The sequence below is a fragment of the Cucurbita moschata genome, unplaced genomic scaffold (genome assembly GCF_002738365.1).
Source record: "Cucurbita moschata cultivar Rifu unplaced genomic scaffold, Cmos_1.0 Cmo_Scf00027, whole genome shotgun sequence".
Classification (NCBI taxonomy): domain Eukaryota; kingdom Viridiplantae; phylum Streptophyta; class Magnoliopsida; order Cucurbitales; family Cucurbitaceae; genus Cucurbita; species Cucurbita moschata.
The window spans coordinates 29,973-40,884 of record NW_019268543.1 but is presented as its reverse complement, the minus strand read 5'-3'; the positions used below and the strand labels follow the sequence as shown (position 1 = coordinate 40,884).

General features: G+C 42.3%; 2 protein-coding genes across 2 annotated transcripts; both read left to right on the top strand.

The window, feature by feature from the left end:
* The first annotated feature begins 691 nt into the window (after positions 1-691).
* LOC111462438 (polygalacturonase 1 beta-like protein 3) lies at positions 692-3,294 on the top strand. Its single transcript, XM_023105999.1, has 2 exons — positions 692-1,093; positions 1,246-3,294. Exons 1-2 carry the CDS (start codon positions 1,025-1,027, stop codon positions 3,046-3,048), a joined length of 1,872 nt encoding a protein of 623 aa, XP_022961767.1. The 5' UTR covers positions 692-1,024; the 3' UTR covers positions 3,049-3,294.
* A 950-nt stretch (positions 3,295-4,244) lies between these two features.
* Positions 4,245-10,465, top strand: LOC111462447 (protein NUCLEAR FUSION DEFECTIVE 6, chloroplastic/mitochondrial). The gene is made up of 3 exons (XM_023106015.1): positions 4,245-4,631; positions 5,057-5,175; positions 9,991-10,465. The coding sequence occupies exons 1-3, from the start codon at positions 4,441-4,443 to the stop codon at positions 10,008-10,010; spliced, it is 330 nt and encodes a 109-aa protein (XP_022961783.1). The 5' UTR covers positions 4,245-4,440; the 3' UTR covers positions 10,011-10,465.
* The last annotated feature ends 447 nt before the right edge of the window (positions 10,466-10,912 follow it).

Here is a 10,912-nt window from a genome sequence, read left to right as displayed (position 1 = left end):
TTAAAATGAAGCGAAAGGAGAAACAAAATTATGAGCATGCCACCCTCTGTATTTGTACCGTGTAAACCAATGAAATTACGATTTTATATAAATAAGAATAATGCATAATAAATGATACACACTTTTACAAAGTATTTATACAAATTTTGATCTGAAATTAAGATACTCCTTAATTTTTGGCGACAGAAAGGGGGAGAATGACGAAATTGTCCAAAGAGTAGCTTGGAATTTACGATGAGGGACTGTCACGAGCTTTGTCACTGTCGTGTCCAAGATAATGGAGAGAAATTTTTAATGATTCCAATAATGCATAGTTGGATTCTTGCATTTCTACTTATTTTTCCCCTAACGGAAAATAAATTAATATTAAAAAATTGAAAAGTTGGAGTAGTACCAATCAAAACAGGACACGTGTACTTTAGAAAACGCGGCTTCTGAAACTACCCCCGCCATTTCCCTATCTGTCCTCTACTATCGGCCTTTTTTTTTTCTTTTTCTTTTTCTTTTTCTTTTTTTTGTTGCAAGTGTGATGAATTTTGAGGGTAATCTATTGTGTGGCTGTCATGTGTCCTTATTTTCTTTTGGGGCAATGGCACATAATTAAGATAAATTCTTTTAATTGGCGTCATCCCTATTTGAATAATTTAATGGGCTGCGATGGCGAGATTGAGAGTAGAGAGGCGGGGCGGAAAGCGGGGAGGCGTCACATAAAGAAAACAATCCCATATTAAATCAGTGTATAAGTGTTAAATAATAAATTGATGATCCAACTAAAGTTTGGGATTTGAAATCAACACATATAGACGTGTACGGGTTTGGTTGCAATTGGGAAGCAGCAGTAGAGATAGCAGCAACAGAAGTCCAAAAAAGTAAAGAAAAGGCCATAAATATAATATTTGGGTGTCTGGAAACCACTATAAATTTCTGCCTACAATTGCAACCGCACGCCAACATTCCCAAATCTCACCCCCTCTCCTCTCCTCCCCTCCTCCGTGGAATACTAAAAACAAAACTCTTCAGAGAAATGCATACATTACCCGCGCCCCTTCTGGTTCTCCTCTATCTCTTTATCTTCTTGCTTTCACCGCTCAATGTAAGTCCATATCCATTTCTCTGTTTATTTCTCTTTATTTTGAGCTTTTAATCCCTCTGCTGCTGCTGCTGCTGCTCCTCCTCCTCCTCTTCCTCTCCTCATCCCTGAGTGTATTGTGAATTGTAAATTGTAATGTATGGTTCTGGAAACAGGTTCCCGCGGCCGCCGACGAGGACAACCCCTTCACCCCAAAAGCTTTTCTGAATCGTTATTGGAACAAGGAGGTGCGGAATGATTTGCCAAAACCCACTTTTCTCTTCTCCAAGGTCTCTCCCTTGACGGCAGTGCAGTCGGCGGCCTTCGCCAAACTTGCAGCTCAAAATGCTCTCTCCTCCCGACTCCCCGAGTTCTGCTCCGCCGCTAACTTGCTTTGCTTTCCTGATTTATCCCCCTCTTTGGCCAAGCACGACAGCACCTCCAACTTTGCTGTGTATTCCAATAAGAACTTCACCACTTACGGCACCCAAAGATCTGGTGGAATCGACTCCTTCAAAAACTATTCCAATGGTGACAATGTGGTCGTCGATTCCTTCAGGCGCTACAGCCACGAGGCCCTGGGCCACACCGATCAATTTTCCACCTATGGCACTGATACCAACGTCCCCGACCAGAGCTTTAACACTTATGCCTCCAAAGCCGTCGGAGGCAACGGCGGGTTCACAACCTACGAACAATCCGTCAATGTCCCCAATCTCCGGTTCACCACCTACTCCAGTGATGCCACTGGAAGATCTCAATCCTTCAAGAGCTACAGCGAGAACGCAAACGCCGGAGATCAGTCGTTTGTCAACTATGGGAAACGGGGAAATGGGGGTCCGAACGAGTTCACTGGCTACGGGACCAACGCAAACGTAATAGGCTCAGGGTTTTCAAGCTACGGGGCAAACGGAAATGGTGCGAACGACACATTCACCAATTACGGCAACGAGCAGAACAACCCACAGAATAACTTCAGGAGCTATGGCGACGGTGGGAATGGAGCGATTGAAAGCTTCTCTAGTTACAGGGACCAGGCCAATGTGGGGGACGATTCATTCCAGTCCTACTCCAAAAACTCCAACTCTGCCAAGGTTAATTTCGCAAATTATGGGAAATCCTTCAACGAGGGTACGGACAAATTTAGTGGCTATGGTCAGAATGGGAATGGGCAAAGCGTGGGGTTCAAGACGTATGGGGTGAATACGACGTTCAAGGATTACGCAAAACAGGGAATTAGCTTTGCCAAGTACAGCAATGTGAGCTCTGGGGGCGCGAAAATGTCGGTGAGCGAAAGTTTGGCTAAGAGGTGGGTAGAGCCCGGGAAGTTCTTCCGGGAGTCGATGTTGAGGAAGGGGACGGTGATGGCGATGCCGGACATCAGAGATAAAATGCCGAAGAGGTCGTTCTTGCCCCGATCTATTCTGTCCAAGCTACCCTTCTCGAGCTCGAAGCTGGAGGTGATGAAGCAGATATTCCACGCGGGGGATAACTCGTCGATGGAGACTATGATGACGGAGACGCTTAGGGACTGTGAGAGGACGCCCAGCGCCGGGGAGACGAAGCGGTGCGTGGGTTCGGTGGAGGATATGATAGACTTCGCGACGTCGGTGCTGGGGCGGAACGTGGTGGTCCGGACGACGGAGAACACGAAGGGGTCGAAGGGGAACATAATGATTGGGGCAGTGAAAGGGATTGAGGGAGGGAAGGTGACGGAGTCGGTGTCTTGCCACCAGAGCCTGTTCCCTTACCTCCTCTACTACTGCCACTCCGTGCCCAAAGTTCGGGTGTACGAGGCGGAGTTGCTGGATCCAACCTCTAAAGCCACCATCAACCACGGAGTTGCCATCTGTCACCTGGACACCTCGGCCTGGAGTCCCGCTCACGGGGCCTTCATAGCTCTCGGATCCGCCCCCGGTCGGGTGGAGGTGTGCCACTGGATCTTCGAGAATGACATGACGTGGAGTGTGGCGGACTGATCGGTCGCCGCACCGGGGGGTGAATTATAAGTGGAAGCTCTCTCACTTTCCAATTGAATGCAAAATAGAGAAAATATTTTCTGTCAAGTCTTTTTTTCCGTTTTGGCTTACCTTCAACAGTTGTACGTTTACCCGCACTAATTTGGGGGAATTGGTTATTTGGAAAAAGGGTAAATGTAATTAATTGTAAGTGATTTAAGTTAATTTTGTGGAAGAAATGGAAGCGAACTCAAATTGTGAAGAGAAGAGATGAGGTGGTCCTGTGTCCATATCTTTGTTGTGTTGCGAGGGGGATCTGCCATCAGACAGCTCACACACACTTTGCCCGTTGTGACTCTTTTTAAAACTTGTCTTCTCCTTTTTCGTTTTCTTTTTCTTTTTCATTTTTTTATAGCTAATCATTTATTATCTATACTGTTGACTCACAGAATTTCATATACCGGATATGCTCTTCCCTCTCTTCTCCACCACCGCCAACACTTTTTTTGCGTTGCCTGCACTTGCTTACCATTAATAATAAGTCACTATATTTTTTCTTTCTTTTACCTAAAACTATGTGAAAGTGATGCAAAAGGGAATTTTGGAGCCTCAATTTTCATTTTTGTGATAAAAATTGGGACTACTTTGTTAAGTGAATGATAAGATTTAGAGATGTGTTTGTGGATGTGTTTTGGGGATGGTGAGGATAAAGAAGACAAGGATGGCGTTGGCTTCTATTTTGCGCTTGGGAATCTAAACATGTAGGCATCTTGTCACATGCGCCCACCCAACTATTTTTTCTTGCTCCTCTTTTCATTTGTAACATATTTACCAACTATTATTTATTTTTCTTTCCGTGTGCTACTTGTTGAAGTCTCGTCAACATTTGAGTGGACGGCTTATAATAAAAAGGAGTTGGACTGCGACATATGTACATATTTATAATTATGGAATTTTGTTTATAGCGGCCTGTCCATTTACAAATTAAATTTAGACATGATTATAATTTCATTTTTGGAGATGGACCCAACTATTATATCTTTCCCTCAAACTTTCTTTTGAACTTACAGATTGAAACAAAAAATAAAATAATAATAATTTAAAAGCCCAAAGTATTTTTGAAATAAATTACTAAGGATTAAAAGTAATTTTGAAATTGCCACCTCTCTCTCTCCCAACTCTCAAATTCGTATAGCTCAGTGCACCTTTAGTTCCCCAAAAAGAGCGTAGATTTAAATTGAATAGCCTAATTTCGAATTAGTCAACAATTTTGAGGGCAAGCAGACGCCGCCCCAGTTTGGAACAGCCCAAGGAAACTCCATAGGCTTAGTTTTCTTCCCAGAGGTCTATCAGATCGCTCCTCTTCCAGTTCTTACTTCCAAGTTCTCGCTTCACACAGACAGCCAAACAAATATGGCGGCTTGCTCTACCTGGAAAACCCTACGAATTTCCTCCTCTTCCGCAAGAACCCTCCTTCAACGTTCCTCCTCCTCCCCCCCCTCTGCGTCTCATCTTGTGTCCAAACCTACGATGTCTGCGCCACTTCCTTCTGCAAAGCCGTCCGCATCTTCCCGCTTCTCTGTTCCGAAGCTTACCAACTTCAGGTATGTTTTTGGTTGTTTTGCTTTACTTATGGTATTCGCTCCTTTTCAATTTGGAGTTATGTTGGAAATATATAATTCAGTAATGTAATGCCGTTTTCTTCGGCTCCAAGATTTGGTATTTCTCAATTTCAATGGCCACAACCTTTTCCATTTCCTTTTTTTTTTTTAATTTTTTTTTATTTTAAAAAAACTAGTTTCTTGGATTTAATCCATGTTATCAGTTTCTATTTCCCTAAAGAGGTGATCGTTTCTCTTTTCTAAAATCTAAGTAATTGCCCGTTCTTTAAGTACATTTACTGGGTTAGCTCGTCTAAATTTACCCATCCACGATCGAATTTTTGCGATTCTATGCATTTCTATACTTACTGAAGATAATCATCATGAAGACTCCAGAGTTTTTATGCTAAATGCTGCTGCTCCTTTAGGCTTCCAGTGGAGTTGTCAAGCGTGCAGTCACTAATGCCATTGCACAGTGCTACTGCTTCTGCCTTGTTTACTTCCCTGCTTTCTTTGCATAACAACAGTTGGGGTTGTCTATCTGAAGGTAACCTTTCTACCTTACTTCCTTGCGTCAATGTTAAATTACGCTATTAGAACATGCGATAAATTTAAAGAATTGCCTTGCAATTGTGTTGACCTTTAATTTCTGAGTTTCTATATTAAATTACGCTATTAGAAGATTAATTGTTTGGTTAGAGTTAATTTAAGAACTTAGATTGTTTTTGCTAATTTTCCGTGAGTTTGAATTTTTGGATTGTTTTTGCTAATTTTCCGTGAGTTTGAATTTTTGTTTGTTAACGAGGTTCAATACATATACTGTAGATTTGAAATGCTAATTAGATGCCTGTGCAAGAATTTTTAATTCAATGTCTTCTGCCTCAGTACATCATTTTAAGTTATCACGAATTCCAGAAAACATACTAATCACAAACATTGATTTAACTCCATGAGTTGTTAAAGTTTCAAGTTTCTACTGATTCCTTAAAATATACTCATGATAAATAGTGATTTTATAACCCCATGAGTTGGCCAGTTTTCTACAATATCTAGATTGTATGGTTTTACATGTTGTATTTTCTTTCAAGTGATAATGAACACAACCATTGATATAGCAAAAATTTATGGTAAATATGCTTTACAACAAAAAGCATCCCGTGGAGGTAGGGAGAATTTGAGAGGATTAGGTTAATTCTTTCTACTATCCCTTTTGTGTATTATTACTCCCTATAGAGAGGAGTTCCCCTCATGTATTTCACATCTAGATCATAATAAAGTTTCTTGTTGATTGATTCTTGGAGATTTCTCCTCTAGTCACTCTTAGGTTACATCGGTTAGATAAAACCTGAGTTTTCTCTTATTTAGAACCTGAGTTTTCCCTTATTTAGATTCACACAATTACATTAATGATCTGTTTGACCATTTGACAAACACGTCGGAAATTTTGGTAAAGAACTCTACAATATATAGAATATATGGAATACCACAGAAACGTTTCTTTTTTTTAATTGTACATTCAATTAATTTCAATCAAATAAGTCGTATCTTGTTCAGACCGATAAATAGAGCTGAGGTTAGAGTTAAAACTGCTAGTAGAAAACCGAAATAACTAGTGAGAGTAGGCATGACGAGGCTAAATGAAATACGTTATTTTTATCCATATGTTTATAAAGCACTTCCCTAAGTTTCTATTTTTGAAAGATACGCGGATGGATCTGTTTGACCATTTGACAAACACGTCGGAAATTTTAGAAGGCAATTTGGTAGGAAATAGTGAAGGCAATTTGGTAGGAAATAGCACAGATTCCGTGGCCACTCTCCAGCCATTTTTAGAATAGGTTATATTTAAATAGTAAATCTGTTCACAATATTTTCACAACCCGAATTTGAAGGAGCAGTCAAAATTTCATCAATTCTCTCTCTTCTTATTTTAAGCATTTTATTTTCTTCCAACAACCTGTTGTCGACAATTTCCTCTCACCGAAAATAAAGGATTTCCCGGCCGATTATTGCAATCCAACAAGTGGTATCAGAGCCAGGTTGAAGCCATCGGTGTATATCATTGCGGAGGAGCCAACCTATCAACAATCAAGTTGAATAGCTCAAGTGGCTAGAGCGTCGACCTAACAACACACAGGTCTCAGGTTTTCGAGTAGAAGAAAATGCAAAGCGCAAAAATAAACACATCGTGAGGTCCATCTCGAGCAGGCTCGCTCACTCCTCCACGTCGCCAAGTGCCGGCATCTCCATCACCACCACGAAGAGGCCGTGGCCGACCGCCGTGGTTCAGTATTCGATATTGACAAGGTCCAACTATAACGAGTGGACCTTGTTGATGCGTGTCAACCTACAGGCGCAAGGGTTATGGCATGCTGTCGAGCTAGAGGAAGGAGAAACGATTGAGTACCGGGAGGATCGGCTGGCGTTCGCCGCCATATTACGATCTGTGCCCCCAGAGATGCTGGCATCTCTCTCCACCAAGCGCACCGTGCAATCGGCCTGGGAGGGAATCAAATCCCGTCGGGTTGGTGTATAGCGAGTGCGGGAATCCAACATCGAGCAGCTGCGGAAGGAGCTCTCGGAGATCCGCTTTAGCCTGGGAGGAAATCAAATCCCGTCGGGTCGGTGTATAGCGAGTGCGGGAATCCAACATCGAGCAGCTGCGGAAGGAGCTCTCGGAGATCCGCTTTAAGGACGGCGAATCCGCGTCCCCGATCACCTCGAGCAAGTCGCGATTTCAATCGAGACATTGCTTGACGTGAACGACCTAACGGTGGAAGAGGTGACCAGAAGACTGCGTAACGTCGAGCAGCGGAAGAAAAATACCATTTCAGCTGTCGACAAGGAGGGTTGTCTACTCCTCACTGAGGAGGAATGGCTTGCACGCCTAAAGCTCCGTGACGACACCGGCGAGAGCAATGGGCCCTCCAGCCGCAAAGGCGGTAAGAAGCCGTGGAAATCTCGCCGGCACATGCGCGAGAAAGAGGCGGATCAAAAGAAGGAGGAGCCGACTGATGACGGGCCAATCGAGTGCTCGTACTGTGGGAAGAGAGGTCACCTGAGCAAGAATTGCTGGAGCAAGCTCAGGAACAAGGAGACAACCGAGAAGGCCCATGTGGCTCAATTCGAGGAGGACAAGCCGGCCCTTTTCATGGTGACTGCATCAGTCCTACCTGACGTCGAACCCGAGGAAGAGCTCCCCAGATCCACAGAGGTAATCGACGACGGCATAACTGCTCCGGTGAGCGTCGAACCCGAGGAAGAGCTCCCCAAATCCACAGAGGTAATCGACGACGGCATAACTGCTCCGGTGAGCGTCGAACCCGAGGAAGAGCTCCCCAAATCCACAGAGGTAATCGACGACGGCATAACTGCTCCGGTGAGCGTCGAACCCGAGGAAGAGCTCCAATTGTGCATAACAAAGGCACCGGCTGGGGAGACAATTCAACTGAAGGAGGAGCGAATGTTCGCTCAAATCAGTGAAAGAAGTGAGCAGCAAGAGCACCGGCGATGGGTCCTCGACACGGGGGCAACAAACCATATGACTGGGGCCAAGTCTGCGTTCTCCGAGCTTGACTCGGGGATTCGCGGGACGGTGAAATTCGGCGACGGCTCCGTCATCGAGATCGAAGGGCACGGCACCATCCTGTTGTCGGCAAGGGAGGCAATCATCACAAGCTGACCGGCGTCTACTTCATCCCGAGACTCAAGGCTAATATTGTGAGCCTTGGTCAACTCGATAAGGCCGGCTGCCACATTTCCATCAAGCGCGGGCTACTTAGGATCCGCGATGATCGACGACGGTTGCTCACGCAAGTTCGGTGCACGGCAAACCGCCTTTACATCCTAAAGCTGGAGATAGAGCAACCAGTCAACCTCTCGGCCAGGTACCGAAAGATGGAAGACCTATTAGGAAGAGGTGAACCACCTGGACTGGCGGCGCGCCAACTCGAAGAAGAGGCGGCCGAACAAGACGTGGAGTTTGGAGGACATGCCGCCAGGGACACCGAGCCATAGGGCTCAAAACGGAGTGCAAACGAAATAAGGTATACCACAGGTTTTAGGAGGAGATTGTTAGATAAATAGATAAAACCTGAGTTTTCCCTTGTTTAGATTCACACGATTTACGTTAATGATCTGTTTGACCATTTGACAAACACGTAGAATGGATTAACGAAATTTTAGACGGCAATGTTGTAGGAAGTGACACAGATGCCACTCTCCAGCCATTTTTAGGATAGGTTATATTTAAATAGGAAATCTGTTCACAACCTGAATTAAAGGGTCAGTCAAAATTTCATCATTCTCTCTTCTTATTTTACGCATTTTATTTTCTTCCAACAACCTGTTGTCGACAATTTCCTCCCACCAAAAATAAAAGATTTCCCCTATTATTGAAATCCAACAACATCACCCTGATTTCAGATAATTCTAGAAATAGAATAATTATGAAAAGAATTAGATAAATACATGATACAAATGGCTCTTTTGCAAGTATATGATGTTGAGTTTTAATATAATGATTAATTCAGGAATTGTCTTTCTTCAGAATTGGGGTTTTAAGCCTACTTGAAGACTGTTAACACTGATGTGAATCTTTATCTAGATACCAAATTGTGGGAATAGAAACTTACGAAATTGTGAGAGTCAAATAATCTCTCTAAAAGGTTCCTAGATTTTTTGATTCTAAAATCCTTCAGTGATGTTCTTAAACTCCGATGGGGTTATGTCTCTCGCTGTTTAGTTTTCTGGTCCAAAATGAATGAATGCATGGCCAGTAGATAAAGCCATGAAATACCTACAAATATAAATAGAAATCCAAATTTATTTAATCGAAGTAGAAAGTAATCTGACCATAATACTCGATTGTGGTGGAACTTCACGTTTGAAGCACCTAGGTTCTAAGCTTTTTGGGCGAGGTTTTGGACGGTTTAGTGGCTAGGTGCTGAAATTATTCTTAGGATGATAACCAAATGCATAAGTGCACTCGAAATATTGAAAGAAAGAGCACCCAACATTCAAGGATTACCCCACAGCGACATTTCCAAATAATTTCTTGAAAGATCTTTCAGCTTTTCATTCCTACTTTCATGCCTCTGCTTTCTCCATCCCCAAATAATGTTCTTTTACTTCTCAACATGTAATTTCTGGAGGGAAAAAACAATTTCATTTTTTTCCTTAAAAAATGAGTCATCTCTGAAAACATACTCGATGAGAAGCCAAAAATGTAAATTAATGAACAGTTATTAAACCTATTTGACTGAATGTGTTTAAGAAATAGAAATGTTATGATTGTGTTCCTGTAGGTGTAAGTGGCTTCAAGTTCTACTCTTTATTTTTCTTCATATTTTGTGTCACACAGGATTTGCTACACCGCTATAACATGGCCGGTACCTTCAGTTTCGCTACCAGACGTGGAATTTGTGGGAAGCAGATTTGGTTATGTTGTATGTTTTTTGGTTACAAATTGAGTTGGATGTTCCTACTTCAGTATGTGATTCTCTCACTTTTCCCTAGTTTACAAACCATTATAGAGATGATAGGTGACAGGATATCCCTATATGCTTTTGCTGGTAAAAAGTTTTGCAGAGAAAGTAGGATATTGAGATCTCAGCAATGTCATTGAATAATTGGGAACTGTGTTCTATTGTTATATTTTTATCTGCACAATTATCTTAAGCTAAGCCAAACATGACTAGTTTCCATCCGAGTCCTTGTCACTCAGTTTGATAATCCTGCCACATTCGGTCAGGTGTAGATGTTGCAAAATGCATGGTGATATTGTTCTTGTAAGTTTTGGACCATCAATTCAGCTATGAGTTTGGCTCATTTTTTAACTTCTCTGTTCACTTGGGATTTTTGTACCCAATCTAACCTCGTTTTCTTTGGTCGTGAATTGAGTTTTATTTAGATAAAGCGTTTATCAGTCCATTCCTCACTTTCTCGGCTCCTATTTCGGGTCAAAAACAGACAAAAGCATCATCAACGAACCCAGGGTATGTTTAGTATCTGATCCATTTCTAAATTTATGTTTTCCAAAACAATATTGTGGGACTAAATCTGAATATATTTTCTGAAATTGTGAGTTTATTAGTGTAAATTTTGAAAACAATGTTTTCAATAATGCAATCTTAATTCTCAGCTTAATTCTCAGCCTAATGATTCAGCTTTTGTTGATTCAAGAACTCTTAAATCAATGACAAAAATGACCTTAAATATAACTTAGAAATGACAAAGACGACCCTCCGATATCTAAGGGTGAAAGTTTCACCTCTTTAACTTGA

Coding starts and splice junctions, on each gene's coding strand:
- LOC111462438 (XM_023105999.1), top strand. CDS start 1,025: ATGCATACATTACCCGCGCCCCTTCTGGTTCTCCTCTATCTCTTTATC. Junction 1,094..1,245: donor TCTTGCTTTCACCGCTCAAT/GTAAGTCCATAT, acceptor TTCTGGAAACAG/GTTCCCGCGGCCGCCGACGA.
- LOC111462447 (XM_023106015.1), top strand. CDS start 4,441: ATGGCGGCTTGCTCTACCTGGAAAACCCTACGAATTTCCTCCTCTTCC. Junction 4,632..5,056: donor CCGAAGCTTACCAACTTCAG/GTATGTTTTTGG, acceptor CTGCTCCTTTAG/GCTTCCAGTGGAGTTGTCAA. Junction 5,176..9,990: donor TTGGGGTTGTCTATCTGAAG/GTAACCTTTCTA, acceptor TGTGTCACACAG/GATTTGCTACACCGCTATAA.